The sequence below is a fragment of the Mauremys reevesii genome, linkage group 6, assembly GCF_016161935.1.
Source record: "Mauremys reevesii isolate NIE-2019 linkage group 6, ASM1616193v1, whole genome shotgun sequence".
Classification (NCBI taxonomy): domain Eukaryota; kingdom Metazoa; phylum Chordata; order Testudines; family Geoemydidae; genus Mauremys; species Mauremys reevesii.
The window spans coordinates 86,715,655-86,742,901 of NC_052628.1; the positions used below are offsets into that span (position 1 = coordinate 86,715,655).

The 27,247-nt window shown below is 41.8% G+C and overlaps 2 protein-coding genes across 7 annotated transcripts in view; one reads left to right on the plus strand and one right to left on the minus strand.

Moving 5' to 3' along the window:
• Window positions 1-1,869: 1,869 nt before the first annotated feature.
• Window positions 1,870-25,308, minus strand: IDNK (IDNK gluconokinase). Of its 5 annotated transcripts, none has more exons than XM_039545751.1 (8): window positions 25,290-25,308; window positions 16,181-16,211; window positions 15,397-15,483; window positions 8,951-8,994; window positions 6,737-7,010; window positions 4,949-5,029; window positions 2,992-3,144; window positions 1,870-2,019 (listed from the first exon to the last, which is right to left on the minus strand). In XM_039545751.1, the coding sequence occupies exons 3-7, from the start codon at window positions 15,424-15,426 to the stop codon at window positions 3,037-3,039; spliced, it is 537 nt and encodes a 178-aa protein (XP_039401685.1). In that variant the 5' UTR covers window positions 15,427-15,483; window positions 16,181-16,211; window positions 25,290-25,308; the 3' UTR covers window positions 1,870-2,019; window positions 2,992-3,036. The 5 variants fall into 5 exon arrangements, with proteins under 5 accessions (XP_039401685.1, XP_039401684.1, XP_039401682.1 ...); XM_039545750.1 differs by lacking the exon at window positions 25,290-25,308 and adding an exon at window positions 20,744-20,858; XM_039545748.1 differs by lacking the exon at window positions 25,290-25,308 and adding an exon at window positions 20,666-20,732.
• Window positions 2,157-27,247, plus strand: part of FRMD3 (FERM domain containing 3) — a 236,295-nt gene continuing 211,204 nt past the window's right edge. Inside the window, exon 1 of one of the 2 annotated variants that reach the window (XM_039545743.1) lies at window positions 2,157-2,378. The gene's annotated coding sequence lies outside the window, so the exon portion shown is untranslated. Of the gene's footprint in view, window positions 2,379-20,748; window positions 20,857-27,247 lie in introns of those variants that run through there. The other variant, XM_039545741.1, reaches the window with a different exon arrangement.

Consider the following 27,247-nt stretch of genomic DNA (forward strand, 5'->3'; position numbering starts at 1 on the left):
GGTTTTAAGTTATGGTTGGATCATGATTTCTTTATAATCTACCAAGGGGACTCTTGCTTCTGCTTCAAATTCTCTTGGGATGGTGTCCCTACCCTCTGTTTGCCTGAGGCTGGGAATGGGCAATGGGGGTTGGATCACTTGATGATTATCTGTTCTTTTCATTCCTTCTGGGGCAGCTGGCATTGGCCACTGTCAGAAGACAGGATACTTGGCTAGATGGACCTTTGGTCTTACCCACTATGGCTGTTCTTATGTTTAAAATGATGAGGTTGAAGCTGGTAGGCTCAAGGGTTTACCTTGAAAGCTGGGCCAAGTTTGATATTTGAGGCATTTTCATTTCCACTTATCAAAAACTCAAGTCCTAGCAGTCTACTGCTCACAAACAGTGCTGTAACACTTGACCATTTTGTACATGTGTTGGATGGAGCCTAGTTTTGTAAGAAAACATGCCAACCTCAAATGTGTTAAGAGTAGGCAAAGTGAATAATGCAAAAAGCCTCACAGTCATGGGGGACTGAACCTGTCCCATGCCATTTGTAAGATGAACCTATTGCTTCAAAGTTGTTAGTTCAAATTCAATCCAGATCAGTAGTGTCTGAAAGTTTATTTGCTATCAGCTGGCTGCTGCCTCTGTATGTAAAGTGATCTGCGATCTCAGTCCAGTTTCTAGTGAACAGGTGCCCACACAATAAAACTACCCCCACATTTGGCTGTTTTGGAGAAACCAAGCACTGAAAATTGTGGACACTGGCCTGATTCCTTGCCCCTTGGAGATGCTCCCTGCAAATCAAGGCTGCTTTATAATGAGGCAGCTGTGAAGCATTTTTCTGTAAATTTCAATTATCAATGGAAATACTTTTCCTTTGGTTTGCACATGTACGGTATATACAATTAAATCAAAATTTACCAACATTTTTGGATAAAAATCAAATCCTACATATAAGGTGGGTTCATTTTAAAAACAAAAACAACCAAACTCTTGAGTGCAACCAAACCAAGGATTGAATTTGTGCAGACTAATCACAGCTGCATCTATATTTAAATATCCTGGTTAATTCATGTCCTGATCCAACAAGCAAATACATGTGTAGTCCCATGAACTCAATAGAACTAGTTTTGCATTACTTTACACATGTTCCAGGAGTGGGGCTATAAGCTCTAACTTTTAAACTGAGGGAAGTATAAAGAGTAACTAAACATTAATAGATGAAAGTAAATTCTTAATCTTTCAGTTTTAACAGTGTAAGGTGGTGTCTAATATTGGTAACTTGGTTTCAAATAAAAATATTTTAATCTGACAGCATTCCTTTAATAGAGGCAAGGGTGTTTTTGCATAATGTATATATTGCTTAGGTTTTCTCAAATTATACAGCCAGATTGCACTGATGAGCCTGAGGTTATCTTTTAAAATGAAAAAAATCTTGTCAGGTTCCCTGCGTGCATTCCTCTAATCTTGGTGGGATGTCACACATGCTGGAGGGCTGCAGAGACTCCTTATAGCCACTGTGATATAGTCTGTAGCAGGGTGTAATTGGGATCTGAGCTCCTTTGTTTGTATAAGGGGGCATGATAGTAAAAAGTTTGAGAAACACTGACTTAGAATATCAACATCATGCTTAGTCTGTAAGTCTGGGTCTGTCTTGGTGAGCTGTTTTGAAAGAAATGTTTTCTGTTTGTATTATTTATAAACATAAATATGGATGAGTTGCTAATGAAAAAGCCCATAATGCACAGCTATTCCATAAGAGAGAAGGCTAGCTGTAATTGCTCATCAGATTTTCCAGACAAGAATAGTTAATGGTGAGTAAGTCTTTGTGTGGTTAAAAAGATGTAACCTAGCAGGGAACCCATGAACTAAGTGCACCCCTCTTTGCTTTTGCAGATATAAACCCCATTCCCTGCTCAGGTAATTTCCTCTATTATTAGCAGGGGCAGTAGCACCTGAAAACTAGATTCTCTGGCTTCAGATAATAACAGCTTGAAGATGATGGGGGGGAGATTGTGTCTTTCCCAGGAATCCTGTAGAGGAAAAAGAGTGGACACGATCTCCTGAAATAAATGGAAAGCTGATGGGTAGGAGGAATTTAGGGGGAAAGCACTCAAAGGAAAATGCTGTGGCACTGAGCTCCCTCCCACTCTTCCTTCAGAGGGTGACAGCTTGCTGCTTCTCTCACCATTCCTGTTGCTGCTCATTGCTATACTGGTGGGAGGGTAGCCTGCTGTCTGCTCTCCAGACCTGTTATGACAGACAGATGCTGCTGGCTCCCATTCCTGCTGCTGATGCTACAAACAACCTAAAGATCTGACCAAGACCAATCCTTTACTGTGAACCTCACTTCTCGGATGAGTGAGGCTGATGGACACAGCAACCCTACAAGGTAATGTAACTAGTTTGAGGTCTAGACGTACTGGGAATTGCTGGCCATTGTGGGGGTTGGTATAATTAAGCCAATGAGGTATCTTGTTCTTTAAGTATGTAGCTGGGAAATTACATGACCTTCAGCTTGGAACAAATAGGACATAACAGACCAAAGTACAGAGAGAGCTACAGTAGCAGAATCTGCACTTGTCAGTTACAATGGTTATTGCAGAATTATTTACATAGCTGGGTTTGATGTTTTTCCTTGATAGCTGTTTGAACTGGAAACAGAAGTCTGGTTTGCTTTAATCTGAAGTAATGTGACAGATAAATCTGGGGGGGGGGGGGGGGGATTATTCCTACTCCCCTCAGGCAAGAGAAACCTGTTAGTTTAGTTCCTGCTTACAGAAATTAAACTATAAACAATCAAAGAAAGCTAATTTTAAATGGGAGGGGTGTTACCCACAGACTCTAAGGCACCTACTTTTACCCAGTTCCTAGGGCTCAGGGTGTAATGTTCTGCAGGTTTGCTGGGTCTTTTACTAGTGAAAGAGCCTGACACAGTAATATCCTCAACCTCTATTTATTAACAGTCACCAAAACAATGCACGAGCTAAGCATACAATGCTCACCACTCCCAATAAGGCAGATGAACTTTTCCTGGTGGCTAGTCTGGATCAGGTCATCTGGGGACTCCAGCTTCTGCACAGTGTGATTGGCTGGGTGTTGAGGTCTGGCAGCTCTGATCTTGGGGCTGTGTCCTGGAGTTGGTTCCAAGGAACTTCCTTTTGGACCCCAGTTTATATAGTGAAACTTGAGTCCTGCTTAGCTGTACTTTAACCGATCATTTTACTAAATTCTCTAACCAGTCCTAACATATTGTAAAACAATTCTTTACCCAGTCATACCCCACCACCTTAGTTGATTTAAATCTTACAAAATTAGTTATGCAACAGACCGAAACAATCAAAGAACCAGAGATAGACGATACAGATAAACAAGAGAGAGGTAGGGACCACAAAGGCAAAACAATAAAGTAGAGATTTCACACCCAAACTGTTGATAAGTGATTCCTTGCCAGCAAGAATGCCAAACAAAAGTTTTTTTTAAACTATCTTAAGCGACTCCTTGCTTATTTGGTGATGGTGGATCCTATTAGGAGGCCCACCTTCATAACAGCCCAATATTACATTGCTTTGATATAATTTAGAAGGACTGCGAGGCTGATGTGACTTTCTGCTTCCTGGCTAATGGCTGCTGCTCTCCTAATATGGCTGCAGAAAAAAGGCCTCAGACCGTACAAGGGAGTTGAGCTGGATTGTAATTAAAAAGAAAAAATTGTTTGAATATGAAAGACAGCTGGTCAGACCTTCAAATATGAGTGCCTAAATGTAAGTTTAAATAAGAGGACTGATTTTCAAAGGTGCTGAGCACCCAAGACTTCAGTGGAATTTGTGGGTGCTCAGCACTTCTGGAAATCAGGCCACTTATATATAGGTGCCTATGTAGAGGCTTAGGTATGCATTTAAAAGTCTTATCCAATATAGTTTTTGGGTGGGAAGGGCTGAGGGTTAATTTTGACTCTTGGTCCTATATGATGTGAGGTGATGTAACTGTTTTCCAAGCAGTATGTTAGATATATGTCCTGAATTGTATGTTGGGGGGGGGGGAGGAGGAGGTTGTTTTTTGGGCCCACACTTGATAAAACCCAAGCATAACTTCAACACTGTGCAGTAGGAGGTAGAGCTGCACTGGGTACATGTATTGGGAGAACTGTGACTTTATTAAATGTAGAGCTGACCTAGTGGAATCACCACAAGAGGGTGCCATTTACCTGAATGTAATGTTGGCATGAACCAGACTCTAGGTCTGAACAATACCTGAAACTGTGCGTGTGTGTTGGGAATGTTGCATTTGGCCATTTCAACATGATGCACTGAACCATAATCTTATAATTGGGGCCCACTTCTAATTTGTTTCTCTTATAACAAATAAAAAGGATGTGCAAAAAGTAATCTGAAATGAATTGGCTAAGTGTCCTGGACTCTGCTTCAGTGTGACAAACAGTTTGGATACAGATTTTGGATTAAATAGGTTTATGGGCATTTTATATAAGACAGTAGTACAGAAAGAAATGGATCAATCTTTTACAGTCTGATTTTTGGCTGTGTCACTTGTAGGGAAAATACCTACCAGATAGTTATTAGTTTTTGATTTGTCTGGTATAGCAGAGTTTCTCTATCACTGCTGTTCCCAAAGCTCATTCATAGCATTGGGCCAAGGAAGCAGTGTTGGTATTTCTTTGGGGTACCACAAGAGCAAGTCTAACTTCTACTAGGAAAAAAAAAGCTATAACACATTTTTAACTCGTAACCCAGCTAATGATTCGATTAATTTCCCCAAAGATGTCTTTGCACACCACCATCCTTGCCTGAAAAGGAGAGAGCTAGGTGGATTAATCAAGGTCATAAATTGGGATGAGAGTACTAATGGGGGTAAACTATACATAGCAATGTATCAGAAAGGTTCTTCACAATATTACTTCTCTCAAAGAGCATCTCATAGTCATCATAGGATACATTTTCTTACAAGGTTAAAATGAAGAGGTAGATACCAAGGAGGAGGGCTGGTTTCAGGTAATATAGGCAGTCCAGACCAGCATTCACTGAGCTATGGTTAAAGAGTATTTTAAACATTTTAATACATACACACACCAAAAAAATTAAACATGCTTTCATATTCCTTAAATTCTGTGAATTATTTACATGACTTTATGCAAAAATTTCTAAGTACAGAATTAACATGTGAAAGTGGACTCTTATCTTGTTGTAATGAGGGTTTTTGTTTAATAGACTGACAATGAATACTGGATTGAGAGTAGTGATTGTATGTAGCTGTCCTAGGCCCTTATCCTGTAAACACATATGTATGAGCATATCTTGCCACAGGAGGAGTCCATTGTCTCTGCTAAGACTACTCAAGGCTGTAGTTGTATAGTCTTAACTTTAATAAGGACTTTAACACCTACAAAGCATTACATATTGAAGAGAAAGTAAACAAGATTAAGGACAGTTACATCTGAATTTAAGTACTCTAATAGTGAGCACAGCCTTTGGTGTGTACATTTTTAAATGACTGTAACAAAGAACCTTAATTCACTGGCTCAGTTTGAGAGGGACACTGAAAATAATATGCTGAATTGCTTGTGTATCTGCAAAATCCAAAGAATGTGTGTCTGTGAGGAGCAATGTGCAAGCCACCTACTTGAAGTGGGATTCTCCCTTATTAGGGGAGTTTCGTCCTTGCTCTTCCTCACACCTGCTCTGAATTTTTATTACAGCGAAAGTCATGCTTTGTGATACAGCTTGAGCAGTAGAGGCTAGAGTGAGGCTATTGTGGTAGCAGGTGGAGGGTGCCAGAAGAAGTTACACTGAACAGCTGCCTGCCAGTCAAGCTGAAGGAAGAGACCATTCATCTGTTCTGAACTGCTGAACCCAGTGGTACATAAATCATACCTCATTGGCTGAGTCATTCTCTCTCTTGTTTCATTGTGTGTATATTTTGCAAATGAAAGACTAAATCACAGTCAATACAGTGCTTAGTTTATTGTTAAAGATTTAGGTAGAATAATGCCTTGCAGTTACATAGCTCTCTCCCTCCCACTGTGTTTAAGTCAGAATCAATGAAATCTCACAACACCCCTGCGAAGTCAGCAAGTATTTTCACAGATATGGACATAGACACCGAGGTTGTGACTTATTCCAGGTCAGACATGGAGCTAATGGTAGAGTCAGGACCTGAACCCAGCTGTCCCAGCTCCTGCCCCTCTGCACTATTAGAGAACTCTGCCTCCTCTTAAGAGGATGTTCACCTTTCAAGTGTCCATTCAACACTAAAATGTCAGTAGTGATGATGGGGCCAATTTCTGTGTTTTGGCAGGAAAAAAGTTAAAGCTAAATTTGTTGAGATTTACATGTTCTGTCTAAATTCCTAGGATGGGATTGTCTGAAGCACTCGGTGTTGACCTACCCCTGTTTCTATCAAAGCCAATGAGAGTTTCGCCTGTGATTTAAATGGACAAAGAGTTAAGCAAATGCCATTCACTTCTGAAAATTGTATCTCCAGGTTTGAACAGATCTTAATGAAATCAGTAATAGTGTCCCAGTCCCTTTAAAGTATGTCAAGCCAATGAAGTTAATATTGCAAACCATGCTGGTTAACTTGAGAAAGCAACTAAACTGCTGTTCTACAAATATGACATGTTTAAAAGAATTAGTGTGCATCTAATTCAGAAACTGCTGTGGAAAAGCATTTCTCTAAGTGAAGAGATTTCTCAATTTCAGACACTATTTCAGAAACAGACTTTTCTAGACTCACAGTGATAAAGTTTTCTGGTGCTGACGGAGGCTCCAGCGTATCAAACTGAGACTGTAGTAGTTCGGGTGCCATGAAGTGTCCTCTCCTCTTCTCCAGGCGGCTGGCGATGAGTTCCATAGATCCATCCAAATGGATAAAAAGGACCTTCCCTGTGGCAGAGTCTAGCTGATCACTTTTAGAACACACAGCATCCCCTCCACTTACCAATATGCGTCTGTACATTTTCTTCAGAGCTGAACAGGCCAGAATCACACTTTGTCCAGCTGACTCTTCTCTATTAAGAGAAGAAAATGTCAGTAGCAATAACTTAATCACGCCCATATTTGGTGTATTCAAACACTGACTGACTGATCTCAATAGATGGTAAGGTGGGCAACCCAACATGGCCTCACAAAGAAGAGGTGTAAGGATTTTTTCCTCATTTTAATGAGACTCTGATGTCAAATCTCTAACACGGGTAAGGACACTTGCTTTTTAAAGCTATGATTTCACCCAGTGTCCCTTTAACATCTCCATCTACTGGAGCCTTCATAATGGCCACCATCATCCCAAATGTGGAAGCGTAATTAGATTCCAAGGAGAGAGCCATCAGCATTGCTCCTTAATTGCTGAGAAGGATGGTTGTAGGACAGCATGAGGCATTCTCCTGCCTCACCTACAAGCTGACTATAAGGGTCTGTCTAGAGTACAGTTCTATCCTGAGCAATACACACACTTAACCAGTTCCACTTTTTGAAGATTTTGAACTAAATAGTTTGGATTAGCCATACTACTGTTAACATTAATGGGAACTTGGTATATATCCTGACTCTTTTAATAGTTACTCTGGAGGGTTGGATTTAGTGAAATTAACATAAATACACTTGAGTAATTCTTTCATTTTACTCTGGCAAGAGTCCTTTAAAGCTTCAGGTAACCAGACAGCATTGGTGTTTGTTACACTGGAAATCCCAAATCCTGCCTTCCAGTTAGTTTTGGCATTAGACCCCATAAATGAACATACGGGTTTGATGACTGAGATGTGCAAAATACAAAAATAAACTCATTCTGCAGTCAAATTGTGATTACTGCCCTCTATTATACATGGGCAATTCTGTTACTTACATTCCATAGGCAAATAGCCAGTTTGGACCCTGTTACTTGCACGGTGCAGTAAGAGTCATTGACTCTTGGTTAAGGTGAGACTAGACCTTTCAAGGTTATTCCATTATTTCTGAGTTCCATGGCCTCCCTTACCCTTCTTAAAAGGAACTACATCCCTCGCTTAATCCAGGGAGCTCAGCAGCCTCCCACCCCTCTGAGAAGCAGCACATATGTAGAATGTGCAAGCTCCTTTTTCCTGTCTCTATCACATCCAGATACTTAAATGAATCATCAGGATGGAGAATATATTGAGTATACAACTGAGAAGAGTAAATGCTGCAAAACCCAAATCCAGATTTTGGTTCAGACCTATCTTTACTGAGGACCATCAACTTGTTACTGTAATGTATGTAATTGTCTGTGGAGGAAGAGGAGGGTGATAGCCATTGTGAATAAACCCATGCAAATTTAAAATGTAGACATTTAAAGTTCCAGGTTTGACTCTTCTCTCCCCCAAGCCTCATGAAATTACTTTTGCATTATTTTTCCCATTTTTTTAACAGGTCTAAATATTTGAGCTAGGATCACTATTTAGGAAATGCACATCCTGTAAAGTTCAATGGCAAGTGAGTCAACTGGGGTAAGTGACTAAAGAAAAAATTTTAAGACATGTAAGTGATTTAGGAGCCTATTCATGTTTAAAAGTGACTTAGGTACTAAAGAGCCTAAATCTCATTGAAAGTCAATGGAACTTATACATTGAATTCACTTGGGCAAATTTTTCTAAAATGCCTTAAGTTTATACAGTGTGCACTCTAGACTTAACTGGTATCAAGCTTATTACTGAACTTGATTCTTGAAGTGTAAATATCTTCATATAGACAATGAGTAAAGAACTCATCCCCAAACAATTCCATCAAGTAGTAGTAATTAGGTGTTTCCTTACTGTTGTTGTAAGTATTAAAGCATTTCACAGACTAATGAATACAGAATGGTTTTACTGACTCCAGAATATTTTTACAATACTACACACTTATCCCCACTAATGCAACTGAAAAAACCCTCTTGCTTCAGTCTTTAGCCAGTAATCAGTACAGATGCAATCACTCTGCAAGTCAGAGGTTCTCTTACCTCATTAATATATCATGTAATTTGCAAAGCCATGGAATCCTGTCCTAGAAACAAAACAAATTAGTTGAAAGTATGTATTATGGAGTTTCACTTTAAACTCTTGTGGCAAGGCACCTTCTCAGTCTCCCCAGCCTCTGCTGCTTTTAGCCCTGGTGAGACAGGCTTAGGTAATACAGTCCCCCTTGGGACATAGGGGAAGTCTGCACCCCATCTCTCCACCAGTCCTGTTTAGAGTATTTTTACTCCCTTGTGGGAGAGAGCACTAACCTCTCCTCCTGGTAAGGCTCACTGTCTTGCTGCTCCAACACTCCTGGTGTTAGGGCTTCTGCTCTGCCCACCCTCTTTTCTCCCAGGGAAGGGTTTAAAGAGGTCTCAGGCAGCCCTAAGTTGGAATCAGCTGATCCTAATTAACCTCAGGTAGCTCCCCCTCAGCTGATTCTAATTGCTACCTTGGTAACCCTTTCTCAGCTGAACCTGATTGACCTGTAGTTGCCTCCCAGTTGATAAGGAGGAGGGCCTTTTAACCCTCTGAGACTGATTCCTCCCCCTCCCTTGCAGCTGTCTGTTCTGAGTTTATCACACTGTCTAACATCTACGTAGCAGTTAACTTGCAATATAAAACTGGGTGAATCTCAATCCTTCTTTGGTGTGGGGAGGCAAATAGGCCAACTATTTTTCCCCTACAGCCACATTAGCAAACTGATCCAGTATCTGTTTCTACATTCAAAGCTAACCTATACAACTTTTCATTTAAATTTACAAAAACAAGAGCATATCTAAATTGTGTAAACCCATTACTTGAAAAAATAAACTACTGGAGTAGAACAGAATAAAACACCAACACAGCAAATGAATATGAATTCTTAACATTTGTTTCCATTAAGTGAAAACTGAATAAATTAAAAATTCAGTCTATACTATTCTGCTATAGATCCATGCCTTTATGCCTGTCAGTATGTATATATACTATATTTTACATATAAACAAAATACCTGATTTGTTTAGGTTGCAAAGTCAAGCAACTGAAAGTTAAGAAACACCAGTTAGATTGCTTGTGCAACTTTAATTCTTACCCTTGTGCCTATACATTATGATCCCATCTCTAATGATATGATCACATAAGATTTCTTCTAGAAGACCCCTACTTCCTTCAGTATGTAGTTTATAAATAACGTAACGTTGCACCATGCCAACAGATTTTCACCTTCTCCCCTCTTCCTTTCTAATCCAGAACTGCTACCACTTCATGGAGATGGAGAGGGGAGATTTTTTATTTACACTGAAAACTTTAAGTGCTTTGAATTTTATATACAGGATGGAAAAGAAGAATCAATGGAAGCTGCATGTAGTAGTAATGTATGTTTTAGGTTTAATATGACATATTGTGAACCTTTCGAAGAACCAAATTAGCTCTTGTTTTATTTGATAATTTAAACACCAAATCTATTCTCACATAGCTGTTTTCACATCTAAAATAGCTGGAACTGTTATTCCCCGCCCCGCCCCGCGCGCACACAGACACACACACACACACACACTCTCTCTCTCTCTCTCTCTCTCTTCTCCTAACAGCTTAGTATATGTGTGTAATGCTTTGGATCAGATACATGTACTCATAAGGCTCTCAGGAACTATCCAAAACAGTCAAAAACAGACCTAAATTCAGTTATCACAGATAAGTTAATTACACCATATTTACATCGATGGCAATCACAAACTCACTCATAGCCACATTTATGCTCACTGAAGGAATGCCCTCTGACTACACTTGGCTCAAATGAGCTTAGCAAATACAATAAAAATGATTGATCAGCTTTCTTAATGTAATCCAATTTAAGCTTTAAGATTCCTGCTGCTTCTATCATAATTTCTCAGTATTATATGGATGCCCAGGTTTCACCTTTCCATCCAACTCATGCTGGACAAGTAAGTTTAATAAATGAGAGCATGGGAACAACCAAGGAGCTAGTTCATCCATTGCAAAACACTTTCCTGCCAGGGTGCCTTCAAGCAGGCCTCTCCACAATTTCACGACTGGTATGGTGCAGGAAAGCTACACGCCACTTCCATGGCATTATATGTCAGTGCAGTATGTTGTAGTTTGATCTGTCTAGTGAATGTATAGGCCTCTGTATAAGCCTTTCAGCTGGAAAACGCTAGATACAAACCTGTGTGAATTTCATAGCATTAACTCAAGTTTTATAAAAAGGGTCTAGAAACATTTTTCAGCACCCCTGCTTCCTTTCAAGAATATCACAATTCTGCCCTGTGCAAAAATAGTCATAACAATTTCTGGCTGTTCTATGAAAAACACATCACGGACCATGAAATCTGGTCTTTTGTATACTTTTACCCTATACTATACAGATTTCACAGGGGAGACCAGCGTTTCTCAAACTGGGGGCCCCAACCCACAAAGGGGCTGTAAGGTGGAGGGGGTATCCATGGTTTTGGCACCCTTACTTCTGACTGCCTTCAGAGCTGGGCCTTTTGCCAAGCAGCCACTGCTCTCTGGCTACCCAGCTCTGAAGGCAGTGCAGAAGGAAGGGTGGCAATACTGTGACCCCCCTATAATAATCTTGCAAACCCCACCACAAACTCCTTTTGAGTCAGGACCCCTATAGTTACAACACCATGAAATTTCAGATTTAAATAGCTAAAATAATGAAATTTACAATTTTTAAAATTCTATGACCATGAAATTGACCAAAATGGACTGTGAATTTGGTAGGGCCCTAATCATATCAAAGATCTTCTTCTGTTTCAATTTGATTTTTCTGCTGCTGAAATGTTTTGTATCTTGACTTGTCTTTGTTCCACAGTGCAATAAGACACACCAGAACACTGATTAAAAACACCTCTGGTGTGGAGTGAGATAAAGCCATTAAGATAAGAATACTGTATGTGATGTACATAAACATACATCCCAGAAAAGCAGTTCACTTCACTTGTTCAGGCTGTTTCTCAAAAGGAGAGTGTTTGTAGTGACAATAATGGACTGTTAAGAATTAGTTCAATTGTTCAAGTGTCAAAGTAGCTTATTTCCAAGATTCTATCATCATGAAAAGACTAATATTGTTATCTGCTTAACCCTAGACCCCTAAGTAATACAAAGTAAAATGGAAAAGAAAAACATTCAGATATTGGTACACTTCAAAAATACAAAGTGAATTATGATGATGCAATACTTGTGATGACACAGTTAGCAACTTCATTATATGATCACAGTAATACACTAGGGATTTCTGTGTATTACTGTACTTAGCGGATTTGAGTTTTAAAATATGGCAAGGGATTGGCATGTTTAAAGTATGGTAAATATTGGGTGTCAATAGTCTCATATGTTGAAACCTCAGTCAAATTAAGCTAGTTAAGTATTGTTTTCAAATTAAGCTTTTGATGATCTATTTGTGGTGTACAGACAGGTCAGAGCAAGAAACATAGTTTTAAAGAGGAATGTATGGGAATAAGAGTTTATAGAGCAATTGTTTTAGCAGGTGGTGGGTAATGGACTCCCAACTCACAAGAGAGACAATTTTCAGAGTGGTAGCTGTGTTAGTCTGTATCAGCAAAAACAATGAGGACAATGTGGGTGAAGTAATTATTTTTCTATTGGACCAACTTCTGTTGGTGAGAGAGACAAGCTTTTGAGCCACACAGAGCTCTTTTTCCCACAGAAGCAGCAGCTTGAAATCTTGTCTCTCTGTCACCAATGGAAGTTGGTCCAATAAAAAATACTACCTTACCACCTGGTCTCTCTAATATCCTGGGACTGACATGGCTTCAGCTACACTACTTCTGACTGAAAAGTCTATTAGTATTAACAAAAACAACGTGAAGTCCTTGTGGCACCTTAGAGACTAACAAATTTATTTGGGCATAAGCTTTCGTGGGCTAAGGTATGTAACTAAGGAAATACTGTTTGACTTCGTAGAATATACGCTATGGCCTGGATCCACAAAGGGACTTAAGCATTGAAATGCTGAGTATTATGGTGACTAGAAAACCACAGGAACAACACTGAATCCACAAAGCCTTCATTAGGCACCTAGACTCCCTATACAATGAAAGAGAAGAGATAAGTGCTTTACAATGTGATCCACAAAAGCCAGAAAACTAGGTGGGGAACTACCTAAGATAGCCATGGGGAGATGCCAATCAGAGGGGTGTATGCTAAGCCCCACCCCTTCTTAGACGGTGCCTAAGTCAAGGCTGCAGGGAGACACTTAGCTTTGCTAAACAATCTGTGAATGGGAACCTGCTGCCTGAAGTCATGTGTCTTAGGCACCTAAGGCATTTATTTGAGGGAATACCTTTGCTGCCTGCCTCGCTCCACACAAAAAAGGAAGCCCCACAAGCAACTTAGGTGGATGAAAGCTATTTCCCTCTGATCTGTGAATTGCTTTGGGACTTAGGCAGGAGATAGGTGTCTGGATGCCTAGAGTGCACATGCTCAGAGGCAGAAACTTGGCATTTTTTACCTGAAAAATGTAGGCGCTGAGTGAGCTTAAGCACCTGCAAGGTTTGGCAGGAGTTTTGTAGATTGCAGTGGAACCAAAACTGGGACTTAGTCACCTAAATCTGGGGTTTAGGCACCTAACTATTTTTGTAGATCAGGCCTAAGGCCCTAACCCTACAAGCTGATCCATATAAGCAGACTTCTAATGAACTCTGTAAAGCTCTTCACGGGTGCTGGGGTCCATCCAAGTGGCTCAACTTGCAGAATGGGGTTTAAGAGTCTGTGTATGCGTCATTTATGCTTGGGAGTAGGTAACTAATTGTTTGTATGCGTGTGTAGGCAGGTAGAGTGAATTTCTGCTGATCCCATTTTTCCCTCAGATGCCTCCCATCTGGGTGTGTGTCTTGTTTGCATGGATGAGTGTTTATCTTTCTCTGAGACAAATGCTATAAAATTCCAAAGGGCAAAAAAGAGGGAAAACAAACAAACCACCACCACCGAGCTTTTTAAACTGGGGATAAGGCTGTAAATGTTTATGTAGGGCAGGGATGGGGGGAAACATTTAGGAACACTAACTTTCCCAGAAAATACAAATGTCATTACACAGCAAAATCAGCCAGGTAATCTTAATTCTGCAGTAATCACTGCCAGCCTTCCACCTGGTACACCTCACACACCGGGTGTGAAAGACGTGGCTGTGTCGATGTAGGCAGCTTTGATATGGAATCTAAGGAGTTCAACAAACTGTGGGCCTGTGGCTATATCCATCTCTCTGAATAGTTGCCCCTGTGGAACAACCATCAACCCTTTGCTTTGCTAATGATGAATGATGCCAGCCTTGATAACCTTCTTGTCTCCTCTCACATGTTTCCAGGTTTCCTTTCACGCTGACTTTTATGCCTAGAGTGCTTTCCCCCAAATTATTATCCAAGCCATGCCTTCTGCCCCCTTCAAATCCCTCCTACAAGTTGTTCTTGTCATCTCATCTGAGATGGGAAGGATAATGTAAGGGTGGGACTGAACTAAGTACCTTGATGGGAGAAAAATGTGGCCAATGCTGAGTGCATTTCATAATCCTACCCCAAGCCAATAACAGCTATCAAGGCATGTGCCTCCCTTACTGAGTAATTGATCCTATTGTCACCCTTGTTCTTCCTCTTCCCTTGCTCCTTTTTTTTTCTGTTTATGACCCTCATTTATCATGTCAAATACCAGTTATGTAAACTCTAATGATCAAAGAGTGTCTTTGCCAGGGATCTGGCCCCTTTAAATGAAGCAGGTCCCAGGCCACAGAGCCAGAACAAGTGCTCCCAGTTTGGCCAGTTAGGAGGGTGGGACAGCACCTGGGGCTATAAAGAGTCAGGCTTTGAGTAAGGAAAGGGATCAGCAGCTGGAGGAGGGAGGAATTTATTACCCCACCCCACATTCAAGGTGAGGCAGTGAAAACCTGTGGGCCTCCAGAGAGAAAGCTGTGGGTGGTGGTGCCCTGCATAAAGGACAAGGAAGAATTCTGCAGCACTCCCTGAAGTAGCAGGTAGTGACAGAGGCAAAGGGGGGAAAATCCCCTGGGAGGCTATAACTCCCACTCTAGGAAGGGCCAAAGAACTGTTATTGTTGTGGGTTTTTTTAACTTATGTTTGGGAAATAAAACTGTGCCTAGAAGGAGATTCTGGCTATGACAGAACTCCTTTGGGGCCTGGAGACAGACCAGCACCTTATAGTGTCTCTTCTGGTTTTGTGAGGCACTAAGAATATTTTGGGGGACTCTAAAATAATTTGATATAACTAATAGTTTACAAGTAAAAAAAAAATTCCCTTAATGTAACACCAGCCCTGCAAACTCAGCCTGGGTTCAGAGTCAATGGACCAAGAAGCAGTAATGCTAATCTATATAAAGCATAGCTCACAATAAAAAGATATGTCAATGCTTAGAAAGGTAAACATATGTTGACTTCTCTGCCTTTGGGATTATATACAGTATAACTACCTGGTCATTTAGTGGTATTCCTTGTGCCATTTTCTTTGTGTTCTCTGTAGGATGATAGTCATCAGCATCATAGAATTTCCATCCCAGCTAAGAAAAAAATTATAATTATGTATAATTTAGCATAAACAAACTAGCTCATGGTAACTCACTAGTTCAGGGGTAGGCAATCTATGGCACGGGCGCCGAAGGCGGCACGTGAGCTGATTTGCAGGGGCTCTGAATTTTAATTTAATTTTAAATGAAGCTTCTTAAACAATTTAAAAGCCTTATTTACTTTACATACAACAATAGTTTAGTTATATATTATAGACTTATAGAAAGAGACCTTCTAAAAACATTAAAATGTATTACTGGCACGTGAAACCTTAAATTAGAGTGAATAAATGGAGATTTGGCACACCACTTCTGAAAGGTTGCCGACCCCTGACTTAGTTTATCAAGAACACTTTGGCAAATACAGTTGTGGGATACATGTAGGACTTCTGCACCACACTATGAATCTCACCATCTACATAATGACCCTTCCCAGAAATACAAGGTATAATCAAGAGGAAGAAAATAGCAAGTCAATATACCATGTTTGTTGATAAGTCAAATGCACACTGCACTATATAATGATATTCATCCAAGCCTGACTCAGTCTGGACAGATTCAACTATTCACAAATTGGTAATATTTACATATGACATAAGATTTATAATTTAACTAACAATGACTTGCAAGGAAGTGAAGAAAATCCTATGTAAAATTACAATAAAACCAGTATAGTTAGAAAATACCATACCTTAGTTGCCAGATGTGACCCAACAGTGGATCTGTAAGAGAACACAGGGAGAGCACTATATAAACATTACTTCATAATTTTAACTTCCCCTTAAAATGAAGTGATTTGTTGTCTTTCCTTCTTGGGATGGAACTGGTCATAGGAATGTTGTAATTGCCATAGTACCTCAAACAAATGGGCCATCTAGTTCTTCATCCGGTCTCTAACTTTAGCCAGAATCATATGCTTCAGAGTAAAGTATAAGTCTCCTTCTACCCCAATAATCCTGATGTTTCCAAATCATAAGTGGTCAGAGATAATAACATCAACACAAATGCATGTTCATATACACTCAATTACCACATCAACATATAAAAAGAATAAGTGTAATCTGCTGTGTAGATAAATCCTTAAACATATAAAATCAAGCCAGAGATCCTATCAGGGCTGTAAATTGTAGGCAGCTTTTGCCTCTTCATACTTTTTTCCTCCTCTTCCCCAATATGTATAGTTAGCTGTACCCATAAAAAAAACAACTTTGAACTAAAAAAACCACAAAACCCCCCCAAAAAACTTTGGTCACTGTGTCAGCGAGAGAAAGGAAAGGGGAGGCGAGACTGGGAATTATTCAACTGTCAGTGGGAAAATCCAAAATTCAATCATGATTACTTGATAATGTTCTGGTCTGGTAATATTTAAAAGGCAGAGGATATGCAAACATGGCATCTACCAGCAACATTATCTGTAAGTAATCTTTAGTGAATAAATTAGACTGGCCTTAGTTATACCTGAATTTTAGCAAAGATATAGTACATAAGCAAGCAATAATATGCAGTTAAGCATTCTGTGGCATGAGACGAAACTGATGAGTGCTTCACTTTAACACACAAGTACAACTACCACCTCTTAACTCACCCCACACCCAATATTATGAAATGATTTTTTTTTTAAGAATTGTAGGTGGTAGTGAATATATAGCTGTAAATGGGAAAGTCTATTATTAAAACAACAGGAAAGAAATTAGGTTGGTGGAGGGGAGTAAACTTTCAAGGATCAACAAAGTTCCCTGAACCATTCTGGCCTTTGTAAGCTCAATGGGCAGGATGCACAGCAACAACTTATTCAGCAGCATTCCTATTATTATGATTAGTTTATTTATTACCTGTATTACCATAGCACGTAGGAGCCCCAGTCATGGACCAGACCTTATTGTGCTAGGTGCTGAACAAACAGAACATATGACAGATTACATACACTGTATCCATTGCTTGATTTCAGTCATCTGCAGTGGGTGCACAGTCCTGCCAGTGTCCCGTGGGGGCTGAAAAGTGCTATTGAAGGCATCAGTCATGCCCCCTGCCTAGCACAAAATAGAACACTTATGTATGTTGTCTGGCACCTAAGTCTTTGTCTTGACTAGGAAAAATAGTCGAGTTTAGATAGGGCTTAGCTAACACATGCTATCTAGTCCTGATCTAAACTTGACCCTTTTCCTAGCGTAGATCTAGGGTAACATCTTTTAGCTTAATTTTAGTTGGTCATGTAGTAGCCTAGGCTAATAATGAATTTTCTTTATATTCAGAATATAATAATGTGACCTACTCCAGCCCTTTAGGGCATGGGGTTTAGCCTTTTTTGTTTGTACAGCAGCTAGCACATTGTGGGTACTATTGGAAACAATAATAATATCTGACACATTAAGTTTAACACAACACAGCTATTATCATTCAAGTTATTAAAAAGAATTTGACTCGCTATTGCAAGTTCTTAAAAGTTATCCTAAATTAAGATTTTAGAAACAGCAGGGCTCCTGGTAAAACTTTGAAAGTTGCAGCCACACTTGTTTTATTTGAAAAGCAGTCAGTTGTTGTCTTTGGTTACATCAGTTTGGCAGTGACTTCCACCAGTGTTTCACCCATCACAAGATGCTTTTAACTTTTAGATCAACAGAAGCTGCAGCATGTAAAGACATGATTATTTTTTGACTGAGGTCATGCGCTGAGGGCCTCATTCTAAATGACTTGGTGATTGTATCTATGCGGAGTTGGATTATTGAGGAGTTAAATGCCAACCATATTGTGAAACATATGCATCCACATTAAATATAAGGGAAATAATTCAAGAGTATATAATTAGGAGTACTAAGATGAAACTGAGCATGAAGAAATTTATCCTGGGAATCAGAAAACACTTTCATCCTGGAGGAAGAAATCAGACTATGGAATAACCTGCTAAAGGATGAGGTAGAAACCTCATTGATAACTTTATTTGTGTGGAACTAACTAAACTGGATAAAGCACTATAGGGAATAATTGTGCACTTTCCAGAAGGGTGGACCAGATAAACTCATTACTTGCCCTTGGCCTTGAAAAGTAATTTTGATCTGTGGATGAAATATTAGTCATTTCCTTACTTCATGGTAAAAGATGGAAGTCTCTGGACTGATACATTTTCATGATAACTTCCAGAGTGAGATAACCCAATCTCTTTAATCTCTAACTTTTTATGATTCTAAGAGATGTTGGATAGAGGCCTGGGAATACCAGATGGTCTAATCCCGTGGTGGACAACCTGCGGCCCATCAGGGTAATCCACTGGCAGGCTGCGAGACAGTTTGTTTACATTGACCGTCCGCAGGCATAGCCGCCCGCAGCACCCAGTGGCTGCGGTTTGCCGTTCCCTGCAAATGGGAGCTGTGGGAAGTGGCGGCGGGAAGCAGCAGCCAGCACGTCCCTGACCCCAACCCTAGCTGCCAGTTGGGGGCCCCGGCCCCGCACCCCAGCTGCCAGGCCCGGAACTCTGCCCTGAGGCTCCGCTCCCAACGACCTGGCAGCCCCGCCAACCCCCAGCCTCGGCCCCCTTATCCCTGTCTGTGTCCCCGCCTCCCGGAGCCACAGCCCTGCTCCCAGCCCCAGCTTGGGCGGGGATGCGGACAGAGTTGGGGGGGGGTTAGAGGTAAAAAGTTTGGGGACCACTGATATAGCACATGATTTTTTTTTTAAGTAACTAATGCTTTTTTGGGGTGTGTTAATACCACCTGTTTGTATTGCTGCCTTTACTAGTCCATTCTAAGCATTAATTATTCTCAGCTAAAAAAGTTTTTTCTCTTGTTTCTTCCTCACCCTTTCTCTGCTTTGTTTGATATTCTTAAATCTGTCATACACTGGTTTGTGATATTCACCTTTGTACCACTTTTAATCATATATCTTAGTTTTCCTCTCTTGATTCCTTTCTGCTCTTTTTAACCTCTCCATAGAACAAATGAGAATTTATCCTACAACTTACATTTTTGTCTCTTTTCCAGTTCTTCAGAAGTTCCTAAGATTCTAACTAAAACAGTGGTTCTCAAACTTTTGTACTGGTGACCCCTTTCATACAGAAAACCTCTGAGTGTGACCCCCCCCTTATAAATTAAAAACACTTTTTAAAAAAAATAGATTTAACACAATTATAAATGCTGGAGGCAAAGCTGGGTTTGGGGTGGAGGCTGACAGCTCACGACCCCCCATGTAATAATCTCATGACCCCCTGAGGGGTCCCGACCCCTAGGTTGAGAACTCCTGAACAGTTTCTGATGTGTGCTGAAATATCAGGAAACAAAAGGGAAACTTTAGCCTAACTCCTCACTTATATGCATTTGTTATTCATGAACTAGTTTTTTAATTCTTTATATAGCTATAAAACAGAAGAAACTGAATATTGTTCAAAGTACAGAAATAAAATGAAAATAAAGCCACCCTTCCGTCAGCAACAACTCTTCACTCAATTAAATAAAATCCACTAATAGTGCATGCAGGGTGTTCCATAGCCTAGCACAGGAACAGTGTGAAAATTACATAAAGCTAGTCTGGTTCGTAGGCAACTTGGGCTCAAAGAAATGTATCTTCTGACTGTAATGAGGTGCCTGGGTTGCCTCCATACTTGTGTGGGTGTAAAACACCAAAGGCTCCTTAGTGCACGTGTGGTTTTGTTTTTCCCTTCTGAAGAAAGAAAAACCAGGAACTAGTGAAAAGTGCCCTCGCAGGAGATGCACCACAGCACAGGCCGCCTTTGTGTTAAGTCTTCAGTTGTTGTCCAGAGCCCCCGCAACAGCGCAGGCTTCAGAAGCCTTTTCCCCTTTGCAGACAGGAGCAAATGCCCCCATTGAAAGACGCGTGGGGCTGAGAGCAAAGCAACCAGTCTCCTGGTTACTGCACAGCTAATTTCCTGTCAGCCAGGGCAATGCTGGGAGCCCTGGCGCTGCAGCCTGAAGGGGCCCCGCCTTGGGCTAGGACCAGGGCCCCGAGCGGTTTGTCCGGCAGCCCCTGGCTCTGGCCCAGGAGCGGGCAGGCGGAGACCCTGCGGGGGGGCCACCCGCTTTCCTCAGGCCAAGCCCGGGGCCAGACACGCGGGGGAGCCGAGCCCGCCCACCGCCCGCAGGAAGGGACCCGGAAGGAGCCGTCCAGGCGAGGAGCTTCCCCCGCAGGGGCAGCCCGCGCGGGGCCCCGGGGAGGGGAAAGCACCTACTTCCCCGAGCCGCTCACTCCCATCACCACCAGCAGCACCATGCCGAGCCCAGCAGCCGCCGCCTCTCCCGCCGCGCACCTGCTGCTCCTCCTCCTCTGCGCCCAGCCCCTGCCGCCTTCGCGTTCTCTCTGCTCGGCCCCTGCTCCGGCTCTGGCCCTGAACAGACTCCGCGGCCTGTCGCTGCCTAGGAGGTTTGTGCTGTGCTGCTCCCTGCGAGCGTGGGGCCAGGCTAGATTGCGGGCTGCAGCCCTCACCTTGCGCTGGGCTGGCTGTCAGCTGCTCCCTCCCCTTCTCCCGCCCTAAGAACAGAAGAACGGCCCTGCTGGGTCAGACCAAGGTCCATGGAGCCCAGTATCCTGTCTAGGGACAGTGGCCAGTGCCAGGTGCCCCAGAGGGAATGAACAGAACAGGTAATCATCACGTGATCCAGCCCCTGTCACCCATTCCCAGCATCTGGCAACCTGCCCATCCTGGCTAATAGCCATCCATGGACCTATCCTCCTTGAGCTTATCTAGTTCTTTTTTGAACCCTGTTATGGTTTTGGCCTTTACAACATTCCCTGGCAAGGAGTTCCATAGGTTGTGTGAAGAAATAATTCCTCTTGTTTGTTTTAAACCTGCTGCCTATTAATTTCATTTGTTGATGTGTGTTCTTGTGTTATGAGAAGTAGTAAACAACACTTCCGTATCTACTTTCTCTACACCAGTCATGATTTTATAGACCTCAATCATATCTCCCCTTAGCCGTCTCTTTTCCAAGCTGAAAAGGCCCAGTCTTATTAGTCTCCCCTCATACGGAAGCTGTTGCATAGTCCTAATAATTTTTGTTGCCCTTTTCTGAACCTTTTCCAATTCCAATATATCTTATTTGAGATGGGGCGACCACATTTGCATGCAGTATTGAAAATGTGGGCGTACCATGGATTTATATAGAGGCAACATGATATTTTCTGTCCTGTTATCTATCCCTTTCTTAATTATTCCCAGCATTCTGTTTGCTTTTTTGACTGCTACTGTACATTGAGTGGATGTTTTCAGAGAACTATCCACGATGACTCCAAGATCTCTTTCAGCTAACAGCTAATTTAGATCCCCATCATTTTATATGTATAATTGGGATTATGCTTTCCAATGTGCATTACTTTGCATTTATCAACATTAAATTTCATCTGCCATTTTGTTGCCCAGTCACCCAGTTTTGAGAGATCCTTTTGTAGCTCTTTGCAGTCTGCCTGGGCCTTAACTATCTTTAGTAATTTTGTATCATCTGCACATTTTTCTACCTCACTGTCTACCCTTTTCCCAGATCATTTATGAGTATGTTGAATAGGACTGGTCCCAGAACAGACCCCCTGGGGAACACCACTATTTACCTCTCTCCATTCTGAAAACTGACCATTTATACCTACCCTTTGTTTCCTATCTTTTAAGCAGTTACCAGTCCATGAGAGCATCTTCTCTCTTATCCCATGGCAGCTTACTTTGTGTAAGAGCCTTTGGTGAGGGACTTTGTCAAAGGCTTTCTGAAAACCTAAGTACTCTATATCCACTGGATCCCCTTGGTCCACATGCTTGTTGACCCCTGCAAAGAATTCTAGTACATTGGTGAGGCATGATTTCCCTTTACTAAAACGATGTTGACTCTTCCTCAACAAATTATGTTTATCTATATGTCTGACAATATTGTTCTTTATTATAGTTTCAACCAGTTCACTCGATACTGAAGTCAGGTTTACAGGCCTATAATTGCCAGGATCATCTCTGGAGTCCTTTTAAAAAATTGGTGTCACATTAGCTATCCTCCAGTCATCTGGTACAGAAGCGGATTTAAATGATAGGTTACAGATTACAGTTAGTAGTTCTGCAGTTTCACATTTGAGTTCCTTTGGAACTCTTGGGTGAATACCATCTGGTCCTGGTGACTTACTGCTGTTTAATTTATCAATTTGTTCCAAAACCTCCTCTAATGATACCTCACTCTGGGACAGTTCCTCAGATCTGTCACCTAAAAAGAATGGCTCAGGTTTGGGAATCTCCCTCACATCCTCAGCCATGAAGACCGATACAAAGAATTAATTTAGTTTCTCCACAATGGCCTCATTGTTCTTGAGTGCTCCTTTAGCACCTCGATCGCCTAGTGGCCCCACTGGTTGCTTAGCAGGCTTCCTGCTTCTGATGTTCTTAAAAATTTTTTTGCTATTATTTTTTTTTCTCTTTTCTTTGTCCATCCAGAGGAATTTCTGTTTGGGCTTCTGCCTCCAAGGGTCCTTCAGGCCTGAGTCATTGCTGTATCTGATGTTTGTAAATAGGCTTGGTGGAAGTCAATGTTTATTTTATCATTTTGACAGCTAACAGCAATGTTTATTTTTAAGAATGTTTTCCATTTTAATTTAAAATTTCACAATAGCAGGTAATTATGGGTGGGGATCAATTATTTAATTACAGTGGATGTTGAGATTCAATAAGTTAAAGCTTTATAACCATTAAAACAAAAACTGGCAACCTCACAACAAAATAAATACACTTACATCAAACTCTAATAAGTTCTCAAGCAACATTTTTCTCACTTTGCGTCACTTTCAGTTTTGATTATCAGTTTGTTGGTCTGGTGAAATTGACATTTACCCACATTAAAATTCTAATCCTTCCAAACCGATGTATAAAATATAGAGGTCCCTGGCTTGTGATGCTTGCCCTTTAAATGGCAAATTCGAAAGGGTGATAATCCTACAAATGGCTTATGTCCTTCCCTATATGAAACACATATGTGAGTCTATTATGTTCACAGAAGCTGATGAGCTCTGAGGTAGACAAATACACATTTATATACACAATGTGTGGATGGCCAGGTGATTGGTCAAAACTCAAAATAGTGCTGGATATCACATAGATATATCTCAAACCTGTCACTCAGAAATTAACTTTGACAGGCTTCATATAAATGTCTTAGAGTGGTTTGAATGAGGAGATGGTGGCTGCTGTAACATTAGAAATTGCCAGATAATTCTTTTGGAGTCCTACAATTCTGTTTGGTCGAATGTGTAGGCAATTAGATCTTGGAGAAGTGTTCATAGTTAATTGTGATGCAGGATGTTTTTTGTTTTTAAAGCAGCTGAGCGTACCACTGGTAAGCCTTAAGCTCTTGATCCTGCAACTAGCTTCTTGTGAGCAGACCTCTGTACCTACAAAGAACCACAGTTACATCAGTGGAGTTCTGCACACAGGAGTCTCCCTGCATGAAGCCACTTGCAGGATTTGGGGCGTCAGTGTCTCTGACTTAACTCTTAGGTGTAACTGCTGTTTACAGGATATATCTATGTACAGGGCCGGCTCTGGCTTTTTTGCTGCCCCAAGCAAAAAAAAAAGCAAACCTGCAGGGTGGCCGGAGTGGCAGAGCAAAAAAACCCGTGCAGGACGGCGAGTGCAGGAGTGTGAGTGCAGGGGGACTCCCGGCGCTGCAGACGTGCCCTGGGCAGTGCGGGGGAGGGAGCAGGATGGGAGAGAGAAGCGGGGCCACGGCTTGGGCTTCCGCCGTGCTGCCTGCCGGGAGGGCTCCGCACCGCTCCGGTCAGTGGGGAGGGAAGGACGCGGGCTGCCCTGCCGGGCTTGCTACAGACCTGGCACCAGCTGGGGCAGATGGAGGGCACAGCCCTCTCCCAGCAGGGCGCTCCCCTCCTCCGCACCGCCACCCTCTACAGGGCGGCCACAGCGGTGAACCAAAAAGAAAAAAAACCTGTGAACCAAAAAGGGAAAAAAAAAAATTTGAGGGAATGTTGCCCCTTAGAATCTGCCACCCCAAGCATGAGCTTGCTCGGTTGGTGCCTGGAGCCGGCCCTGTCTATGTAAAATAATTAGGCCTAGGGAGGGGGGAGGTGGCTTCGAGTCCAGCTCCAGTTTTGCTACCATGAAACCAACAACAAAACAACAATAAGGTTTTCCTGGAAAGTACTACTGGTGATAGCATCATTCATAATAGACAGATGATTCCTTGAGAGACAAGGTGGGTGAGGTAATATCTTTTGTTAATCAACTTCTATGGGTTAGAGAGAGAAGCTTTCAAGCTACACAGACCTCTTCTTCAGGTCTGGGAAAGGTACTCAGAGTGTCACAGTGTGACATTCCCCTCTGGTGTTATCCAGACCATTGATCTGCTAGCCACTCCAATCCTTGGCTCTGGGAGCAAGCCTTACCCTACTCTGCTGTGAGAACCCCCACTCCTGAGCTGTTCACGCACTGCCTCTGGCATGTAAGTTGCTCCCAGCTACTTGCAAGCGAATGACACTAGCCAATATCTCCGGTCCCAGACACAACCCTAGGAACCTCTGTCTTGCAGTGTCCAGTTATGCCCACTGGACGCTGCAAGCTTATATGAATTTGTCAATTTAAGAAAGAAATTGATATGTACCAGGCTTGTTATTTCAAGGGAAGCCTCTGATATGCTTCAAACCAAACACATGGCTTCAGGTAGAATAAACAAACAGATTTATTAACTATAAAGATAGATTTTAAGTGATTATAAGTCAAAGTATAAGAAGTCAGATTTGGTCAAATGAAATAAAAACAAAACACATTCTAAGCTGATCTTAACACTTTCAATGCCCTTACAAACTTAGATGCTTCTCACCACAGGCCGACTGGTTGCTCTTCAGCCAGGCTCTCCCCTTTGATCAGTGTTTCAGTCGCTTAGTGGTGATGTCTGTAGATGTAGGTGGAAGAAAGAGGAAGACCATGGCAAACGTCTCTTCCTTTTATCAGGTCCTTTCCTCCCCCTTGGCTTTGCCCCCGCTCCCCTTCAAAGTCAGGTGAGCATTACTGAGTCTCTCCAAGCAAGGTTGAGCAATTCCCCTGGTGTGGCCTCATGCAGGTGAGTCATTGCATTGTAGCTCCCTTGCTGGACAATGGCTGTTGATGGGTTGTTTGACACCCTGTCTGGGCATTGGTTACTTTCCTTGCCTTTGCCTCTGGGGAACTAATATCTGGCTGATTCCCCCAACTTACAGCTTGTTTTAATGATAACCATACTACACAATTCTCATAACTTCATATGCATTAATGATATACATATATGGATAGAGAAATGACTTTCAAGAGATCATAACCTTTCCCCTGATACCTTGCAAGGCATGTTTTATATGTAAGATCACGATTATATGAAAATGAGGAATATGGGGGTTACAGCACGCTCCCCCAAGGTATAGAATGTCACACACAGCTAAATACAGTGTTGAACAGATAGTTTAGCGTAAGTATTCTAAGCACATATTATAAGGCAGCATTCCAGGTGAAGGGCTCATAGGACAAAAAGGGGGGTTAGTGGGTTACAGATTGTTGTAATAAACCATACATCGAGTGTCTTTATTAAGACCATGATTTTTAGTGTCTAGCAAAGTTATGAATTTAAGCTCCCAGGCTCATCTTTTGGAAGTGTTATGCAGGTTTCCTTTGAGGATGAGGACAGATAAGTCAGATATGAGGTGACCACTTTGTGAAAAGTGTTCACCCACAGGTAATATGGTGTTTTTGTCTTTTATTGTTTTCCTGTGTGAGTTCATTTGAGATCATAGTGATTGGCTGGTTTCACCCACATAGTTGTTATTGGCAGCTGGATGAGGTTCACCACCTGTTGTGATAGGCAGAGTAGGACTCATGGATCTTGAAATGTGTGTTGTGGAGGGTGCTGATCATTGTATCCATGAGATATGTCTGCAGGTTTTGCATCTGTTGTTCTGGTTGCTTTGTCTGGTGCCGCTTTGAGTTGATGTGTAGGGGCATTTAGACCCAAAAGGAACGTGTTGCAAGAGAGAAGCCTTGAAATGAGAAGAGAATCAGGACTTTCCTGTCTACCTGTGAGGTTTGACTGAAAAGAGCCATAATTTAGATATTTATTGTGGAATATAACCCAGGGGAACCCTGTTGTAAGTATGTTTGGGCCTTAAAGGAAAAGGATAATTATTTTGTTTTAGGTGTTTGTGACTTTGCGAGGGGATGGACTCCCCCCACTAGCCCAGCAAGAGCTGGATGAGCCCAGGTGGGACCAATCAGCTAATTAGGCTGCAAGCAGGGGAGCTTTAGGCTGGAGGCAGCTAATTAGAAACAGGTTCAGCAGTGCAGGAGGAGCAGGTGGGGCCTGTATAAAGTCAGATAGCTGGCTGCAGACAGGGTGCTGCTGGGAAAGGCTGCAGTCATTCCCTGACTGAAGAGAGTTAGAGACTCCCAAACCCAGAGAGGGTGGGAGATAGTGATGTAAGAAGAAGCCTAGGGAAACAGCAGCAAGAGGTAGGATTGCACAGGGACCATGGCTGCTTGTTATAGGGCCCCTGGGCTAGAACCTGTTACCCAGCAAGGCATATCCTTTCACGTATACTCGGTCTCCTGGTTCTCAGCTGGAAATGTTTTTCTAGAAGGGGACTGAAACTATAAAAAGGGGACAAACAGCCCAAGGGACTGACTCTCTCTTCTTAAGTGTGATGCTGGAGACAGGCAGACAAAGAAAAAGAGCCATTGGACTTGGCGGCGAAGGATGTGGACTCCTGACCTGAAGAGTTTAGATAATGTTGCTGGAGGCATGTGGTGAGAAATTTT

Bases quoted from the DNA above. Each gene is read 5' to 3' on its own strand.
- IDNK (XM_039545748.1), bottom strand. From the start codon at position 20,706: ATGGTGCTGCTGGTGGTGATGGGAGTGAGCGGCTCGGGGAA. The intron at 8,995-15,396 runs GTAGTTATACTG...TTTTGTTTCTAG, and splicing joins GAATACCACTAAATGACCAG to GACAGGATTCCATGGCTTTG. The intron at 3,145-4,948 runs GTAAGAAAATGT...GGGGTCCAAAAG, and splicing joins TACCTCTTCATTTTAACCTT to GAAGTTCCTTGGAACCAACT.